Below are 19,825 nucleotides of genomic sequence, written 5' to 3' on the forward strand. Positions count from 1 at the left end.
AAGATTAGCAGTGCTACCTGTAGTGTTGCAAAGTGTTGTTCATATTTGCAGTCATCCCTTTAAGAATTAATGTCTGTCAATGTTATCATCTATCATGTATTTGCAGAGGTCAGAGCAGCCGGGTCTGCCCTCCTCTATGCAAATAGGTGATGACATCAAGGCGCTATGTCACAAGCCTTAGTTGAGTTAGTGGATCTGAGCTGGTTTGGAGTTTTAGCCACTCAATATGATCTTCTGACCCTTGGGTTTACAACTCTCCACTCTCTGTGCTGCATAGCACCTCTCCACTTCTGAGTTAATCATTTCTTCGCCATTATCTGCCAAGAGTTCTTATCTCTTTTGCTGTCACTTTATAACAGGGTCCGCTTATCAACCTGCAGAGAGTCATGTGATCAGACTAAACCTATCAGAAGTTCCCATTCCTCTGATTAGAAACCATCATGAAACTGGATACATGGTTTACAGCAGGTCACTAACGCTGGAAACAGTACAGAGTCCAGGAAAGACTTTCCTGTAACTTTCCAAATTCTGAATCCTTTTTTTTCCCCTTAACTTTCACTAAGGGTTACTGTAGTCTGATGTGTCTTTCCCAAGGCCACAAACTGTGTCAGGCTACACTGTTTCGTATGCTCAATGATTTTTGCCATAAACCAAAGGACTGCCCATGGTTCCAAGGAGAATGTCTTCTAGTTGCAACTCTGGGGGTTTACAAGCCTCTCTCAAGCACGGATTCACGCCTATGGGTAAGTAGGAGTTGCTATTTACCACCCAGTCGTTATTCTGTTGCTCCTGAACACGCTTAACTTAATCTCATTGATGGTTTTATATTTTAAATCACTACTTCTCTTGTTGTGTTTATTAAGGGCCTGTAACACACCCATGCGTGTATATTTCAGTTTTCATTTTTGCAGTTCAAATGCAAATGGCTATTTCATCACATATTATACATACGCTGTTTTTGGATATCATTCTGCTAGCCCAAAAGAGCTAGAAAAAAATTCAAAATATGTCAATTTTATCCTTAATGCTTTCTGATAACGTTTAATCAGAAATAATAAACTCAAACTTGAAAGTTTATCCCACTTAATGATAATTAATGAAACTTTGATAGTTTTCAGATACTGTTAAAAATCCTTTATTTTTCTAGCAAACCAAATGTAGGCAAAAGATCAGATAAGCAATAAGAATTATGAGTTGTTTTTAGTAATAAAGAACTACATGTCTTGCTTTTATAAACAGAAGTACCTAAAGCTAGCTTTCATTGAAAAAACAAACAGGAAGAGTCACAAAGTTGTTCATTTTTCAGCTAGACTCCATTCCATTAGTGACTTCCAGGTGTCCGAGCTGCCTCCTCCGCCCCCGGAGCAGCTTCCCCGCGCCGGGTGCCCCGGGCCTGGGCGCAGTGGGAGTCCCAGGCGCGGGAACCGGGGAAGGCTGGGCTGGTCCGAGCTTCTCCCGGCCCCACGGGGCAGCCAGCTGACTCCACTGAATACAATGATGGCTTTTTTTTTTCTTTAATGGGCCAACTACACTGTGAAGTATTCGTACATCAACTGAGGTAATTTTTTTTAAATATATGTACTTAAGAAAAAGAAAACTCGGGGGAGGCACCCTCAGTGCCACAGAGAATCAACTGCTTTGCAGATAACAAAGCAAACGCGGGTGGGAGGAGAGCCGGAGATGCAGGCGGGACCAGCGCCAGGAGCGGGGCTCGGCAGGGTGGGGTCCGCAGACCCCCGGCGGGCGGGGACTGAGGAGGGAAGGGGGAGGTGGGGCCAGGCTCCCTGCTCGCAAGCTGGAGCGTTCTCCGTACCCCGAGCACGGCCAGGGCGGGGTAGGGCGGGGCCCAGCACGCCCGCGGGGCTCCCCCCATCCCACTCCACCCCGGGGACCCAGCCTGGTTCGGGAGGCATTCGCCTGCCTCTGCGGGCTTACCCTGATGTCCTGAACCCGTCCCAACCCCCCTCGGCACCCAGGACGCAAAGTTGTAATTTTCTAGTCCGAGAGAGAACTCCCTCTTTCAGGATGTCTTCCTCGCAGCGCGCTCCTGCCCCTGCAGCGGATGCGGCAGCTCCGCGGTTGCAAGGTTGTCCCTTTTGGAGACGCCTCCTGTGGGTGCCGAGCCCCGCCCCCCGCCACCGAAGCGCCGAAGGCCGTGGCCGGAGATTTCTTGGCCAGACAGAGCCGTCGAATGGGGCCAAAGGAGAGGGCAAACAGGCCGCTTTCAGCCGGGAAACCAACGGCTGGGGCGAGACTGCCCCCTTCGCCAGCTGAGGACTTCCCGTAAGTGGATCTGACAGTCCAGGGCTGAGACGCCCAAGTGCGGCTGTAGGGAGGCGCAGGGGTAGGTCTGCGTGGCTTTGTGAAGGTAAAATGCGTCTGGGGTAGGGATGGAGGAAGGAGGCGTGAGGGAAAGCTTCACAGAAGGGAGCCGTTTCCTCCGCTGTGCGCCAATCCCTCTTGCCCTGGGGCTATAGCCATTTGCTTGGGTGGGGTTACTGGGGCGAGCAGAAGGCTGGGGTACGGCTGCTCCCTCTGCCTACCATCCTGGTAAAGGAGGATATGCGGTCCTACTCTGCCAAGCCCGTTCTACTTATCCATTATAACTGCACACATCTGGGGAGAAAACAGTTTCTCCCAAAGTGTCTGCCAACTTTGCACCCCATTCCACTGCACCCGCCTTAGGTTGGACCCGCATTAAATTTACACAATTCTGCAAATGAGGTGCATGTGATAGGCTATTAATGCATCTCCCTCCCCAGACTACACGGTATCCACAGGTCCTTACGTGTGCATAGTTAAGAGTGCAGAACACAACACCAGGAATTGTGTGGTCAAAGGTTTGCTCTCTGCCTCCCTCCCCCACCCCACACTCTGGGAGTCTGTTTTCCTTGGGAGAAAAGCAAAGAAAGCAAGATGTGTGCCCCCCTCGCACCGGGGTGGGGGTGGCTGAAAGCCAACTCGACTGGTTGGCGTTGCAGTGTGCAGTGCCAGCTCCCTGACCCATCACCCCAGCTCACTGCTACACCCTTGCAGCTGGACTTCAGTTACCAGTTTTGGAAGAGTATGGAGGCTTGGAAATGGCCCATCTCCTGTACTGAACCTTTGCCAGACACAGACACAACCTGAATTATCTTAGATTTGGCCTGGAACTTGAGCTGTGGAGGGGGGAGCTGGGACAGATACAAAGGTCCCAGCTTTCCCCCCACCCCACCCTCAGGCACCTACAGGGGTGGTCTGGGCTGGGCAAGTGTCACAGGCTATCATGCACTCTCCCCTCCAGCCCCCTCCCCAACTTCCAGGTGAAGGACCCACATCAGCAGAGTTACTTCTTGGAGTTGAACTTCCTCACTCTTCATCTTGGGTGGGGGTGAGAAGGAGGAGGGAACCTTCTTTAGGAGTTGGAAGGGGTGAATTGTCCTCTACAGGGGTTCCCACGGGTGAAATAAGACAGGTGAGAGTCTAAGGGATCGAACCCTGAGACTGAGCAGGTGGGCAGAAATTGATCAGGTACATTGACAAAGGCTGGGTCTTTTTTGGTGTTTTGAGAAACTGCTTTAGGCATGTTTGTGTGACTGATAAGTAAAGATGCATTCAGTATTTAACACCCTTGAATACAGATGCCTGTGGGACCTTGTCCAGCTCCACAAGCCAGCAGTGCCTCTCCCCAAGGGTCTACCTTTGATGAGTGTCTAGTGGTTCGTGCTTTGTGGTTCCCTTCTTTCCTCGTGGCTTCCCTTAACAGAAAGAAGAGTTTGAGTAGAGTCAGAGGGAAAGATGAAGAATAACATGTTAACAGTAGGGTGTACTTTGCTTTTGCCCATTTTGCTGCTTGGAAAGGTGGAATCGGGAAGGTGTGGCGGCTTGTCAGGTGAGAGTTGCACAGGGAACCCCAACGACCAAGGCTCGAGGTAGCAACTGACTGGTCCACACTCCTGCTGATAATAAGTCCTGATGGTCGACTCAGGCTGTGAGCTGACAGCTTCATCTGCCTTTTCATTCTCCCGTGGAAGTCAGCTGTGGACTCCTGTAGGATTCAGGAGGGCAGATTGGTGCTGTCAATGGAATAAGAACAGCTTCCTGGAGAGGATCTCAGAATCGGATGCAGGGTAGCTGAGGCAGAAGTGCCATGCCATGGCCATTCACAGGGCCACCCCCAGATGGGAAGACCAAACCCAGGGGAAATCCAGGGTTGTTAACAGGGCCAGTTGGGCATGAGGAAGGCAAAGAAATGACTGTAATTGAGCGAGGGAGTTCAGATAAAAGAAACATAATGTTGTCCTAGGGATGAGGGTGGACTGACTCGGGAAGATACCCTTTAGGCACCTGTGTTTAAAAGCACTTTGGGGTAAACCCAGCTGTGCCTCCTGCAGCTTTGGTCCTAAGCTCAGCCCCCCTCCCTTCGCCCCACCCACTTTCCACTGCACCTGCAGGATCTCTCCCCCACCGCAGTCCCGAAATGTAAACCTGGTCAGAAATCTATCCAAGCTAAAATCCTGGGGTAAGAGGAAGGTGGTGCAGACAAAGCGGAGTGCCAGGCTGAGGTGCAGTGTGGTCACCCCAAGAGTCTGGAATCCATCCCACCTTATGCTTTCCCCTGGCCCCAAGACTGCCACTCCTGGTCCCACCTTTCCAAGCCTTCACTTTCTTTGCTGTCTAAGGGGTCCCCAAGTGGTTGGACCAGCACAACTCTGCAAGGCCAGTGGCCCACAGGGTCAGGGGACTTCCCAAAGGGACAGGCTGAGTCTGGGACCTGTCCATTCCAGCGCTGTAAAAAGCCAAGGAATCCAAAACCAGGCAGGATATGTCTTCAAGAACCTCCCAGTATGGCTGCCTAGCCTAAAGGAACCAGTTCCCAGGCTAGCTTGAGGATGGAGTAGGGTGGGGCGGGTGGGGGCAGGGTTGCAAGATGGGAATGGCCAGGTGGGGCTGGGTGGCCTTTATCAGTGTGGGTGTTCTGGCTGGTTGCTGCGGATGGAGTCTCTGCCCCCCCTTTTACCCCCGCCTCACATCTCCACTTCAGTGGAGGGAACGGAGGGATGACCTGGGACTCGCCATCCCTGGATCTCTCCTCCAGAACCCTGCCTCCTTCCAGTCCTGGTCAGCCTTCCATTGGCACTGACTCCTGACCCTGCCAAAGTGAGGAGTGCAGAGCCCCCTGAGTTGGGGCAAAATTCCCCCTCCCACCCCAGGTAAAGCTCAAAAGTTCCTCAAGCACCCAGCGTCCTGGGAGCCAGGCCAGGCTTTTCCAAAACAGGCTCCTTGCTTTAGGGGCTGGAGGGCGAGCTGGGGAGTGGGGCGCGGATGGGGGAGTCTGGATTCCCTGGGCTCTCCCAGACAGGAACCTGGCTGAGCTCTGACGCGTGCAGATAAGCCCCTTGGCCCCCATCCTGACACGCACTGGGAATCAGATCCTCTATGTGCTGAACAATTTTTAGTTTTTAAGGGGGCTGTGGTTGGGACACTTTAAGATATCATCCATAGAAATAGCAGAAAGGTGCTGTTCCTTTCCAAAGGAGGTGCCACCGCCTACCCATTCAGGTTTGTTTTTTGTTTTTGTTTGTTTGTTTCCTAAAGCTGGGGCCCAAAAGCTAACTTATGCGCAACTTCACCCACCACTTTTACAAAAACAAAAAATTGCTCTGGGCGGGGTGGGTGGAGCCTAGGGGCGGGGGCGGGGACCTGGGTAAACTTAATTTTCAGAGAACGGCCACGACCGCCTCTGAGGGGCTTTTCAGCTGGGAGGGGCGGGAAGGACAGTCAGGGACCCAGTCGCTTTGGGAGCGCAAGTCCAGTGGAGACCTTCTGGAAAATAAATATATATATATATATAAATAAAGAAATCTGGGTTTCCAGAAAAGCAACTGCCCCGTTTTCTGAAAAGCACCACAAGTAGGCATAGAAAAGGAAACATCGGAAATTGTTCACCAGGAGGGTTTGTAAGTTTTGTGCAAGGATAGGCGGGGTCACCCGAGGCTCTCTCGGCCCAGGCACGCGGGAAAACGGTATCTGATCCAACGGAGCCTGCAGAGCCAGGACCTCTATGCAACCTTCGCAGGTCTCCGTCTTTCCGACCCCGGGGTCCTCACGAGTTTCGCGCGCCGACGCTTCTCGGGGCAGGGCGCGAACAGGCTTCTCCCAGAGCGCGCGGCGAGCTGTGGCGCAAAGGTAGAGTCGCGGGGCGGAGCGCGCGGTGGGCTCCTCGTGGGTGGGGAGCGCGAGACCTTCTCGCCTCCAGGCAGCTGGGTGAATGGGGCGCGCACCGCCCCGGAGCGCCGAGCCCGGATAAAATATGCCAAGACTGCGCTTCTTGGACTCATCAAGGCTGCGGGAGCCTCCCAGAGCCATCATCCATCGTAATTGCAACCGTCAATCAACACTTTAAGACAAAGTCAGAACCGGGAAGGGCGAGCCCTTGGAGACTCAGCTCGTCGGAAAGGAGGCGGCGGGGTGGCGTGGGGGGACTGGGGGAGAATTATTTTTTTGTCAGAAGTTGGTGGAGGCGGTAAGGCGTGCAGCCGAGGGCCCTGCGGTGGGTAAAGCGAGAGAGGGCTGCCGCAGCAGTCTCCTGGGGCGGGGCGAGGACTCCATTCCCAGTTGCCAACTCAGTTTCTCCCACTACAAAGCCGGGGGGGAGGGGGTTCCTGTGTACGTCTACCCCGGAGGCGAAGTAGCCCGGGAAGGAGGGACGGCGTCCAGTCGTCCAAGGCCGGGAATGCGAGTTGTTCGTCCAGGCTGCTGCCCTTGTCCACCTGCTGCCCTCTCGACTTGTCTCTTCCCTTGGCCAACTGGCTCTTCTCCCAGATCCCGGCCTCGGGGCCCTCGCACCTACTCCAGGATTCAGACCTAAGACCCTGCGAACTCACACCCCTTCCCCAGCTTTTCTTGGGAGCGGGGCCCTGGGAATAGCCCAGGGCACCTTAGCCATCCGAGCAAGCGGTCCAGACTTTGGGGGCGGCGGCACGCAAGCCGGGGGGGGGGGGAAATGGAAGGGTCGGGGGGGGGGGGGACAGCGTGTCCGGAAGCGGACTGTTCACAAGGCTAGCGACGCGCGCCTGGAAGCCGGTTGGGAGCGTGGCGTCGGGTGCCTGCTGGGGCCGCCCCTCCCCGCGCCACTGCCCAAGGCTTGGAGACCTCACTCGGAGCAGCGCGGGGAGAGGTCAGTGTGCCCTTTGGGGCCCCAACGAAAACCAGCCCCGTCCACTGCAGGCGGGGTTTTCGACGTCTCTTGAGGGACTCAGAAAGGGGCTGGCCCAGGAGAACTTGTTTCCTTCCTGGAGGTGTTCGCCGGGAGCGATGGGTTTCCGGGTTCGGAGATCCTTTGCTTGTCTTTGTGCCTGGGAACGGAGCTTTTCCGGTGCCACCGCACTACGTGGGCTGCCGATGAGACAGAAGGGGCTGCCCGGACCAGACCCTCCACGCGGCCTGAAGGATCTGATCCTTTCCCCGCAGGCCCTATCCCCATCCCAGTGGTCTGGGAACTGAACGCCAGCTGTTGGCGGGCGGGGGTTGGGGGTGGCAATCGGAGGGGTCTGGACGGAGAAGTGGCCTGTACACCCCGCCCTTCCCCACTCCCAGTAGGTCCTGCTGGCCCTGAAGCCGCTGACCTGGCGGATTCGCCTGGGACTGGAGGTAAAGGCGAAGTTCCTCGCCACACGTGAACTCCGCCTTACTTCCTTCACTTCCCCTGGCCTGGTCCCTTCTCCACTCAGCATTCTGCCCTGCTACACCCCAGCTCAGGGTACTGCATCCTTGCCAGGCTGGCTGCTGGAAGGCACTGCCCAGAGCTCTCGGATAAGCAGTGCTAGGCGCTAGTTCTTGGAGTTTTGAGAATCGATTTTTCAAGTTCACCACTAACCCAAAGCACAGCAAAACTGAGCACTGATTTTGAGCCCGGGGCACCGACTCCCTTTGTCCACTCACAATGATGCACACACGAGTGCAGACTGTCACCTTGACCTAGCTGCCAGGCTCTCGGCTGCTGAAGGCCACTGTCCCAGCACCTTCCCTCCCCAATCCTGTGGACAGCGCCCCCACCCCGTTTGTGTGTGTGCAATCTGAAGATGCCACTGGAGCTGCGATTTAAACCACTCAGATTCTGATCACAGATTTTTATAACGCAGCAACTCAGTCCGAGGGTCAGCAGGCAGCCAAAATGTCAGCTGTGGGTGGGCCACCAGTTTCCTACCAAAGTGTAAAAAAAAGTGGCATTGCAATGGTTGAAATATTCCAATTCATCAGATCCCAGGCGCGGCCGAGTGCCCGCGTGAGCACTACTCAAATAGCATAAATCCAGACCTTTTGAGATTCAAATTCACCCCCTTGTGGGTGGACGCTGATAATTACCCGTTTGCACAGCAGACCCTGAAAACGCATGCTTTTCGCCTGCAGTCAGGGAAGACGGGGGGGGGTGGGGGGGACTTTTTTTTTTTTAAATCTTGTTGGGATGACATCTGAAAACTCTGTAGACATGGCAGAGCTGGTGGCCGGATAGCTTGCACAACAGATGGTTCTTTAAAAACTTTTTTTTTTTTTTTTTTTACTGTTAACACTGAGCCCCTGGGTCTCCTACAGCTCCATTCCACCAACCACCAAGGAGACGCTAGGATGAAGTAGGCAAGCCCGGGCTGATGTTTGCAATTTATATGTAAAAGCAGTTCATTAAAGCTATAAGTCGCCCCCCCACCCCCATCCGCCCCGAAGTTAATCCTGACCCGCGCCCAGGGTCAGGGGTGGGGTGGGGGAGAAAGAACTCGAGATTGGGGGTGGAGAATAGGATCCGAATGGCGTGACTTCCACACAGACCGCGTGCCTCGCGGAGTCGAGGGCGGGAAGACTAAACCGGCAGACACCCCTCCCCCGACAACCGACCAGCCGCGCAGGGAGAACTCAACACCCCGGTTCTCCTTTAGGTCTTCTAAGTGGGTGTTTAAGTCCCCTGAGCCTCCTCAGTCGGCGTGCAGCCAGAGCGCGCAACACACCCACGTCCACGCGCCCCAACCTTGGGCTCGCGCAGCACCGGGCTCCTTTGCCTCCGCCGCGGCGCTCAGAAGTCGCCTCTCGCCAGCTGTTAAGACCCTGCCGCGTGTGCAGCCCCCGCCCCGGGCCAGGGTGCGGTGGGAGGGGGTAAGGCGGGTGAAGAGGTTGGGGCAGCCAGGGGACAGGAGCATCCTCATTGGCTGGCCGCTAGTGTCCCAAGTCCGAAACCTGCGTCCCCAGCGGCCGTAGGCGCCCCGCATCCCCCCCAGGCTTTCCCCCACCCCTGGCCCTACTTACCTCCCGTCTCCTCCTCTCTTCCCCTTTCCTTCCCAGCACCGCCACCCGCGGGGCTGGAGCGGCTGCGCTCGGACGCGCGGGAGAGCAGACGAGGCAGGGGAGGGAGGTCGGAACTTCACAACTCGGCACTTGTGATAGGGAGCACGCGCGATACGCTGAGAGCGATAGAGGGAAGGGGCGGAGAGGCAAGAAGTGTGGCGAGAGGAGAGAGAGACCCCTGCCGATCCTGAGCCAGAGGGCGAGTGGCGGGAGGGGAAGGAGGCGCCCGAGGCGTCCGGGAGCCACGACAGCAGCCCTGCGGCCGCCTCCGCCGCCCGGCCGCCCGCAGCGCTGTCCTCCGCGGATCCGCGCCGCCGCCTGCGTCCTGGCCGAGCCGAGCCGGAGAGCGCGGACTCGGTGGGCTTCGCTGCTTTCGCAGCCCTGACCACGTCTCGCAGCTCTGGGGGGCGGCTGCAGACGGGGCTTGGAGGTGCTGCTCGGAGCCCCGGAGGAGCCAGAGGGCGAGTGAGCGCCCCGGGCACCCCTTCTCTCGGCCGGAGTTGAATCTCTGCTGCCCGTGTCCAGGTGCTGGGCTTCCGGACCGACGCGGACGCCCCATTCCCGCCGGCGGCCGCCTTGTCATGCTGCCCAAAGTGGAGACGGAAGCGCTGGGACTGACTCGGTCGCATGGAGAACAGGGGCAGATGCCGGAAAACATGCAAGGTAAGGCGGCGCCGCGGCGCTCCAGCCCCGGAGGCTTCTCCGCCCCCCGGGCTCGCCCAGCGGGCTGCAGCCTCGCGACCCAGCGGCACCAGCGCGGGCGCAGTCACGGCCGCGGGCGTTGGGGGAGCCGGTCTGGGGGGCGGCGCGCGGCCGTCTGGCCCCCTCCTCAGGGGCAGGCATAAAAGTTTATGGCTGTTGAACAATGCGGGGGCAGAGGTTTTCCAAGCAGTAGCTAATTGGTCGCTAATAATTAGGAGGACAGGCTCGGAACTCCGTAGCCATTCAAGCAGGGTCGCAGAAAGGCGGAAGGGTGTGTGGGAATAAAAAGATCATCCTAAGACCGGGGATGTCTGGACGCCCTGGCAGGCTCTGTGTTCCTGGAGCCTGCGCGCACTCGGGCCGGTGCTCGGTGTGGAGAGCGAAGACTCTCCACCTGGGGCAGTCACTCTCAGAAGGAGGTGATTTCGAAGAGACTTGCTGCAGCCTGGAGCACCCCAGAATCCCAGGTGGGCCCTCAAGAACCGGCTAGGATTTGGACAGTCAGAACTGTTGGCAGGATCTGAGGCAGAGTTACTCCCAAGAGATGCCCTGCGCGGGTGGTGCTGCGGAGAGACTGGGGGTAGCCCAGAGCTTACCGCCCCCGGGTTGCAGTCCAAAAACCAGCTGGGAATACGAATGGCCCGTTCCTTTACCCAGCTAACAACAAAAACAAAACCCAGATCTCTGGCGATATTGTCTGCATGTGCCAAGCCAGTCATTCCAGATCGGGCTTGTAGGCACCATCTCAGAAGTTTATCGCGTTTGCTCCGGCCCGGGAAAGGAACAATGCTAGGAAAAGTCACCGGCGTTCTTCCATCCTCGCCCTAGCCAGCGCGCAGGATGTGCGGGCCGGCCGGCCTGTGATCCCCGAGCGCTTCCTGCCATCCCCCTTGCGCGAACTTGAAAGGGCCGGGGAGGTGTTGAGAGCAGAGTTCAGGGCCGGTGCGGGGGAGGCGGCGCGCGCCGGGCGCGGGGCGCTCGGACCGGGAGATCTGACGTCGCCCGGCTGCGGAGGAGGGAAAGGGGGTGGCAGGCTGGCGCCTTGTGTGCCCCCCACCCCCCACCTGAAGGGGCTCATCCGCTGTCTCCTCTCCTGGGGTCTCTGCAAGCCTCGGGTAGGGCTGTTGAGAGCCCCCTGAGACTCGGTTTGTGGGTCAGTCTTCTGGGGGACCCGGCTAGCCCAAAAAGAGGAGTCTCCGGGCGCGTTAGAGTCCCACGGCGTGAAGGGTAAGAGGCGAGGGGCGCGGCGAAGCGGTCCGGGACGCTCTCCCCGGTAGGCTGTGGCGAGGCCTTTCCTTTGGGCCGGGTTGGGAAAGAAAGTTTATCCTGCGCGGGTGAAGCAGGGGCGGATTCGGAACCTGGGGCGAATGCCCTGTCACACCTCCTTTGTAAAGGGCCAGAGGGGCCCTCTTCTCCGGCCGCTGGAGCGGGCCGCTCACTCAGCCCTGGGTGCGAAAGCAGCGTGGGAAGCGCCTAGGCACTGCTTCCTCCGGGGCTGAGGCCTGCGGGTAGGAGGCCCTTGGGGACCGGGTCCCGGATTCCCACGCTTGGCTCTGCTGCCAGCCTGGCTCGCACCCGTAATCTGGCCTGGGGTTCTCTGAGAGCGCACTCGCCCCTTTGTGAGGCCCTGACGGAAAGACTCCCGGGTCCCCTCTCCCTTCTCCCGACCAAGTCGAAGCGGGGTGGAGCGCGAGGCGCAGCGACCCGGACCGATTCGCTTCTCTCCGCGCTTCCTGGGCAGCTCCAGGGCACCCTGGAAGCCCGGGAGGATACCGGGCAGCCCATAGCGGCCCCTCTGTTCCCACCTCGGCTCCTGTTTGGATTTTCCGCGAGGGAACCCACCCCCGGGGCTCGATCTTTCTGTCTCTCTGTTTTGTTTGTTTGTTTGTTTGGTCCTCTGTTGGATCCCGGGGGTGCGCAGGGAGTACCCCTTGTTAGCCTTTGCCCAGCTGCGCCTTGTAAAGGAGTGCGAACAAGTTGCGTTGTTGCAGCGGGGGGGGGGGGGGGAGAAGTAGGAAAAAACACGCTTCATTCCCGGCCCAAAGCCGCGCTCAGGAGTGCAAGCACGAGTTTGGGGAGAGCTGTGTAGTGTCCCAGGGCTGTAAACGAACTTCTCCAACTCTTCATCGGCTCCCCAACTCCTCCAGTCCTCAGACCCCGAGCAGGGAGTGTCGGATTTGGGATTCAGGCCGGCCCCGCTGCGAGAACCCCGCTGCAGGCCCTTTATTTTTCTAGGTTGCCGAACCCGAGGCTCCCGCCTCTGATCAGCTATCTTGGGTTCTCTGGCAGAACCTACTCCCCACCGGGTTCGGTCCCAGCCCAGGTTCCCGCGGTGCGGGAAGAGCCGCTTCCGAAGCGTGCGTGCTCGGCAGACTGCAAAGTGCCATAAGTGAACTCCACGCGTCCCCAAGGCCACGGAGGGAAAAAGTTGAGACTTTAGAAAGAAAAGCCTTCGTCAGCGAGGCGGTAGAGAGGCGGGGTCCACGGGCCTGGGGTCGGAGACTGTTTCTCCCTTTCCTTTTTGGTAAACAAATCAAGAGAAACTTGGGCCCGGCTGCGGGCTCCCCACCCCCACGCCGCGCCCCACCCCACCGTGAGCTGCACTGATTAACTTAAAACAAACCGGGCCGGGCGTTCGTGCGCCCTCGGGGTGCGGACGGTTAAGCAAGGGGAGAGCGCGGGGTGCGTCGGGCGAGGACGGGCGGTGGCCGGGCGGCTCGGATCTGCCCTTCAGCCTCTCCGGGACGGGACTCTGGCGCGTGCAGAGCCACGGGGAGGAACCGGATCAGGTATGCCTGAGGGGTTTCTCTCGCAAGTTCCTCTGCTAGATCCCAGGCACAGCCGCGAGGGTCCTAGGGAGTTAGGCTGTTTGACTTGTACTGGAAGCTCTCAAGGTGTTTACGTTTTTTGCAAAGACTTTCGGAAACACCTGAAGTTCATTGCAAACCTTCCCGCACCGCACGGTGGCGGATTATCCAATCCTGCCCCATCCCATCCTCCTTCCTGCGTTCTTTTCTCCCGTCCAGCGTCCACACTTTTCCTTTTTTTTTTTTTTTTTTCTTTTTAACAGATTTTCCAACGGGAGTTGGAGCAGGACTTGTGTCAGATGGGAACTGAGTGTTTGGGTGAATGTGTAAGCTCGGGGACCCCCGGGAGCCCCGGGCTGTGCACGTGTGAGCGCCCTGGCTCCGCACCGAGGCTGGCGCTCCACTGGGCAGCACCAGGTGCCCCGACGCGAACTCCCAGTGGTGTGTGCCCCGAGCGAGCGTTTGCCTTGAGAGACCTGGGAGTTGGGGAATGGACAGATGTGTGCAATTCCAGATTGTTTATGTAAATTCGCACTTCTTTTCCTGGTTAGAGTTTAGGAGACTGGTGCACCGGTCGTGTCCGGTTGAAACTATTAACCAGAAAAGTTGGAATTTTCTTTGAAGTTTTAATAACAATGATGCGTACTGTTCTCTGATACCCAAACGATGTTTCACTTTGACTATGTAAAAATAACAGTTCAGTATGCCCCGGATTAAAAGAAAAACATACCGACTGTTTGTAACTTTACATTTGACCTGAGCATTACCAAAATGCTTGTGCTGCGGGATCTGAGTCCATATATGGTGAATTAACCGACCCCTGGTGCCTCTCCTTCTTGCTGTTGCAGTGTCTCAGTTTAAAATGGTGAATTACTCCTATGATGAAGACCTGGAGGAGCTCTGTCCCGTGTGTGGAGATAAAGTGTCTGGGTACCACTATGGGCTTCTCACCTGTGAGAGCTGCAAGGTTTGCTCCCACCTTCCCCTGACTACCCACGACAAAATCAACCCCGGGGTGACTGCCCTGTAGTTCGCATAGCCTTGTGGGTGTTTTTCTTTTTTTCTTTCTTTCTTTTAAGACTCAATTAAAAGTAAGCAAGTGAGCCAGTCTGAGGGAGGCGATTCCTGCCGGTAGGTGTCTGGCTCCACTGGCAAAGCAGCGTGTGCTGTTTAGAGAACCCTGCCCGGCTCACGGCTTCCAGATATTTTAGCGCAGTAAAGTGATAGAGCTGTAGAAAGACTTCCCTTCCTAACAGTCCTAAATATTGATTTTGCTTGACTTATATAAATTTAAAGCATCGTTATTCCAGAGAGGGACCATGACAAAGTATTTCCCGAGTATGTTTTAACTTCCGAGTATTCAGTGCTTTGTGCTACACATTTTTTATCCACAGACATAAAAGTCTGAATTCACAGCTGTGTGATTTCACTCTGATTTATTCCAAAAATAAATTTAAAGATTTTGGGGAGAGCGGGGGAGCAGGGAAATTTCTATCACGGAATCAAGAAACCCAATTTGAGTGTTCCATAGCTTTCCTGAGGCTATGACCTATTCAAGCACAAGGGATTTTAATATGTAAAAAGTATTGTAAGGTCATTAATCTTATCAATTATTCCTTCAAAGATTTATCTCAAACCTTTCTTATTCCCAGTAAGTGCAGCATTTGCAGTTTTCCAACATTTTTTTTTTTTTTTTTTTTGTAAGTACTAGTATCTTAAACCATTGCCAGAAAATTCTCTTCATTTCCTGTGGGGGGGAAAAAAAAAAGATTTCTCTTGATGACCTGTAGGACAAGCATGGATACTATGCTGGTAAAACTGTGGCTGTATTATAAAACAACCAGTATTCTTTTTGATCACTCCTTTTTCCACACACTCTGCTGCCATCCCTCCTCCCCCCAGCTGCCCGTGTGAGCTTTCCCTTTCGGTTAGTCTCTCCTGCTTTTGGAAACACACCCCGCGGAGGGGCTCGCGGTGCAGTGAGCAGCCTGTCCCCATCCTCTGTGGCTCAGCCCTCTGTGGAAGACCTGAGCTGCTTTGTCAGCTTCCCGCTTGGCGTTGGTCTCTGCCATCGGGTTCTGCACCAAGTTACTGCAGATTCTGGGGGAGCAGATTGCCTTGACAGGGTCTCTGCTGCCTAGAGGAGGTATTTTTCCCCCCGGGGGATGACATGTTTCATAGCCACATCTCCCCAAGATTTGGTGTAATTTTGGAGGGGTGGGGAGCTGACACCAGAAACATCTTGGCTATCACGGGGCTGGGCTTGGGAGAGTTGATCTTGCCGAGGTGTAAGATAAACCACAGACACACACCAGGGCTCAGCTGCTACAATAGAAGGATTTACTGCTGATTTCCTCAGAATGAAACAATGGAAGAGACGGGTGTTGGGGGTTTTACAACTACATCTCACTGTTTTCTCTGTCTTACAGGGTTTTTTTAAGCGAACAGTCCAAAATAATAAAAGGTACACATGTATAGAAAACCAGAACTGCCAGATTGACAAAACCCAGAGAAAGCGTTGTCCTTACTGCCGGTTTCAGAAATGTCTGAGTGTTGGAATGAAGCTGGAAGGTAAGCTTTTGCTAAAGAACACTGCCTGTTGGCACTTTCCAAGGACATGAAGCTAACATTGCACTTAGAACATGCTCACCCCTTTCTCGAACCTTCTCAGCCCTGCAGGCTGTGCTGTGAGCTGATCTTAACGTCTTACCTGCAGAAGGAATAGGCACCGTCTCATGGAAACGTGACGTCACTTGTACAGGAAAAAAAAAAGTCACGTTGCAGAGTACTTCTTTTCTTTCCATGTTTCTGTAGTTTGGGAAACTGGCTTTTGGTTGTGAAAGGAAAAGGGGTCACCTGAAAACAAAACTAAAATAACAGAACTGAGAACACATAAAATTAATTTGCAAAAAGATTGAAAAACAGGATTACGTTTTTGAAATCAGAATGCTCTACTCAAAGTTTGATTTGCGTCTTTTAATAAGTGTGCCCATCGTAACTTTTACTGTTGATTTCATAGTTCTCGAGCAAGCAAAAGAGATCTCTCTTGTGGAATGCTGTTGTTGGTAGCGTAGGAGTGCATTTTTTCCAAGATAATAATTGGAGAGAGAATATCATCATTGAGGAGCAGGAAGCATAAGAAATAAGGAGGCATTCAGTCACCAACGATAGCTTGGCCAGCAGGAGCCAGCGATTCCTGCACACACAGCCACTGTCGGCTTGGTGGAAAGAACGCAACCTGCCGGGCAGCCTACAGACTGGCTGGCAGTGCGGTTAATGTGTGACCCCTGTAAATCATTGGTGGCTCATGGGCCGCTCTGGTGTGTTGCTGTGGTCCAGCCTTGGACATGCTGGCTTTCTGCTGATTAAATATGCTGCAAATAAAGTACTAATGAGGGATCCAGGTCACTCGGGGTGTGGGATATAGGAGTGCATCTGGTCTGATGCATGAGCGTGGGTTATTTCCACTTCAACTTTTAGGCTTAGGGAGCTGCTGCGTGGTAGGGATGCTGAATACAATCCAGGTGGCTCTACAAGGTGGCCACCAGATTCCTTTCAAATATCAAATGTCTCTCTGGTGGCCTTGGGGACTGCTTAAAGTCAATAATGCTTGTAAGACGGAATCGGGAGAGGAAGGAATTGATGCTTATTCGCTTCCTTATCAACAATTGTTTTACCCTGTCCTGAACAGCAAGATACACTCTAAGACACACAAGACAAAATAATTTTAAAAAGATGTTGTGATCTCAGTAGGATGTCATTTGATTTTTGTTTTCAATGAGAGAAAAAAAAGTTGTATTTCTTTACCTTAAAATTACTTTCTTAATTATCCGTGGGTCACACATGGTGCATAACCACATTACCCCAGTGATGGGAAACAATTGAGTGTTCAATAAATTATTATCCAGATGAAAACCTCTTTTATGATCTTGTGCAACATTCTGGAATCCAAGAATTCACAATAAATTTTTAATGCACTACTAATCCTCAGATAAAAAGCTCAAAAACTTAACCTCGAGCAATTTCAGTATGTCACAGGCTGTCAGAGGTCGCCAGTTTTGTTCTAATTGCCATTGGCCACTGTGAACTTTAGAGAGAACTGCTCACTGACTTAGAGGCCTGGGCCCAGACCACATGCACCGTTGTGGCAGAGGACCCTTTGCTGCTTCTGAAATGATTTTAATTATGTCCAATTCTGCCCAGATTGAAAACAGTAGCTGGAGGTTATTGGGGAGGAGGGGGTGTGCTCATCAAACCCAGGTGAAAACGATTTTGCAAGAAGCAGTACAGGCAGCCCTTTAGCATCCAGGGAAAGACAATGGCATTGACAGAAGGGAGGTGTTCTAAAGGAAAATACAACTTAATCTGAACCTGGGTCCTTCCCCACCCAACCCTGGAACAAGACAAAACCCACAGTGGTTTGGGGTTCACAATAAAAAGGACCTCCTGTGTTATTATAAAGATTGTGAAATTTGTTAGTCCGTGCAAAGCTGAATATGTCCCAAGGTAACAAAAATATTTGATGACAAAACACCCTTGAAGGAAAGCATTGGGCGAGAGGCTGTGCAGTTCCGGGTGGGGGCGGGGGGTGGTCTCTGTGGACCTGGACACTGCCAAGTTTCTGGAACCTGGTAACATTTACATCTTGTTAATACCTTCCTTCCCACTCTCTCTCTGTTGTTTCCCGTCTTGCCCTAACAGCTGTGAGGGCCGACCGAATGCGGGGAGGAAGGAATAAGTTCGGGCCCATGTACAAGAGAGACAGGGCCCTGAAGCAGCAGAAGAAAGCCCTCATCCGGGCCAACGGACTGAAGCTGGAAGCCATGTCTCAGGTGATCCAGGCCATGCCCTCGGACCTGACCATCTCCTCGGCCATCCAGAACATGCACTCTGCCTCCAAGGGGCTCCCTCTGAACCACGCTGCCTTGCCTCCCTCGGACTACGACAGAAGTCCCTTTGTAACGTCCCCCATTAGCATGACGATGCCACCTCACGGCAGCCTTCCAGGTTACCAAACCTACAGCCACTTTCCAAGCCGGGCCATCAAGTCTGAATACCCAGACCCCTATACCAGCTCCCCCGAGTCCATCATGGGCTATTCCTACGTGGACGGCTACCAGACGAGCTCCCCGGCCAGCATCCCACATCTGATCCTGGAACTTTTGAAGTGTGAGCCCGAGGAGCCGCAGGTGCAGGCCAAGATCATGGCCTACCTGCAGCAGGAGCAGGCGAACCGGAGCAAACACGAGAAGCTGAGCACGTTCGGGCTGATGTGCAAGATGGCCGACCAGACGCTCTTCTCCATCGTCGAGTGGGCCAGGAGTAGTATCTTCTTCCGAGAACTAAAGGTATGCGGGAGGCTGTCGCGCCAGCCAAAACCCCTGCCAGCAGGGAGACCTGTGTTCATTTGCATCTCGTTCGTACATGCCAGCTGCTACAAATATGTTTTCTCTCTTGTTGTGACTTAAAAAAAAAAATAGCAGTAATTTATGCCCTTGACTGCGGGACTATTATAGTTTAACTTGTTCAGGGTTTTAATTTGGAGGGAAGGGAATGGCACGTAGCAGCCGAGTACAGGAAACTTTCTGAAAAGTGAGATGACTGTATTCATCCCCTGTGTTAGGTGGTTTGTGGTTAGCACCTAGTATGCTATTTCCTGTCTTAAATTACCAAGAAAGCAGCATTATCAAAATGATGTCAAGTTGAAGGTGTCTTTCAAAGGAAACATGTTCGCACGTGGCTGTGTTTAGGTCCTCAAGAAGTGATGCTCGGGTTAGTCGTATCTACTAGGTGTTTCCAACTCTTGTGGCTAAGCTGGAGGTTGGCAAAGCCTTGGATTTCGCAGCTGATTCCAATAGGATGTTTGGTGGGGACTGGGTGAGTGGGTTGTGCTGGTCAGCCCTGCCCGGGCTCCTGTTCGTCCACTGATCTTAATAGATTGGTGCATTGTCAAGACAGTACCTGTGTGTACAAGGATCTGTGTTGGACTGTGCTATTATTTTGTTTTCTGAAAATGAAGACTGAGTTTGGGTGCATAGTAGTTTGGAGTCAGAGTGGCTAAGAAAGTTGACTTTGTGGTTTAAAACACAAATCTTGCGCTTGACTTCCCAGTGAAGTCTGCTAGAGAAAGCTGATCTGCCTTTGACTGTTGCGAAGGCAGATGTGGCCGCTAAGTACTCGTGGACTTTCGATTCTCCAGGACAGTAGATTTTAACATCTCAGAGCAAAGTGCAAAATTACAAAAGCAGACTTTTCGTTGTAAGGACTGCTGTTAAAGGAGAAAGCAGTCTGGGTAAATAGACTAGGCAGTGTGGGAGCCAAGGGCAGCCGAAAAACAGTGCTGCTCCTGGGAGCCCTCATTAAGCCTGGTTACTTTGACACAGAACCACAGAAGTTAGTACATGTATGTAAGTTAATGATGTATGCCTCAGTGCTGTAAAGACCATGACATATCTGTTACCCCTGCCCTTTATTCTGCATCAGAATGGTTGTGGAGGTGGTTGCCTCATCCTGCGGAGGCCCAGCAGGTGTCTGTAATTGCCCTGCGCTCATCACAGCAGTGTCATCCACAAGATGCAGCCACCTGTCCCAGTACTGTTCCATCCACAGTCATGTCCTCACAGACTAGAAAAGGTGCTTGAAAAGAAGTGGAATCTGAGTTAGACCTGCAAGGGCAGGTTGTGCAAACTGAGCAAAACCCCGCACTTACAAGACAGATGGACCTGAATTGTACCTTGAACATTTAATCACTGAACTTCCATGGACAAGCTGTGGCCCTGGAGCCTTCAGGTTCTTGTCTTGTGAAACTGTGTGTGTGTGTGTATGAGATATTGAGGAGTATGGAGCAAGTCATAATACTTGGGTGGGAAAAGTTTTGTAAAGGGAAAAATGAGGCATTTAGGTAAAGCAGCCAGGACTGGGAGCTGGCATACACTCTGGGTTCAGTCAGTTGATGCTACCCGTAACTGGTTCTTAACAATTGTTTCATGAAAAACAGGCTC

General features: G+C 53.7%; 1 protein-coding gene across 5 annotated transcripts in view; it reads left to right on the forward strand.

The window, feature by feature from the left end:
* The first annotated feature begins 487 nt into the window (after positions 1-487).
* NR5A2 (nuclear receptor subfamily 5 group A member 2) overlaps positions 488-19,825 on the forward strand; it is a 115,532-nt gene continuing 96,194 nt past the window's right edge. The window contains exons 1-5 of one of the 5 annotated variants that reach the window (XM_004578788.2): positions 534-743; positions 9,841-9,978; positions 13,673-13,791; positions 15,254-15,395; positions 17,526-18,172. In XM_004578788.2, the coding sequence (XP_004578845.2) occupies positions 665-743; positions 9,841-9,978; positions 13,673-13,791; positions 15,254-15,395; positions 17,526-18,172 (1,125 nt within the window). In that variant the 5' untranslated portion in view covers positions 534-664. Of the gene's footprint in view, positions 744-9,529; positions 9,979-10,247; positions 11,245-13,132; positions 13,266-13,672; positions 13,792-15,253; positions 15,396-17,525; positions 18,173-19,825 lie in introns of those variants that run through there. The other 4 variants (XM_004578789.2, XM_058668972.1, XM_058668970.1 and 1 more) reach the window with 4 other exon arrangements.

This window comes from Ochotona princeps, chromosome 10 (genome assembly GCF_030435755.1).
Source record: "Ochotona princeps isolate mOchPri1 chromosome 10, mOchPri1.hap1, whole genome shotgun sequence".
Taxonomy (NCBI): domain Eukaryota; kingdom Metazoa; phylum Chordata; class Mammalia; order Lagomorpha; family Ochotonidae; genus Ochotona; species Ochotona princeps.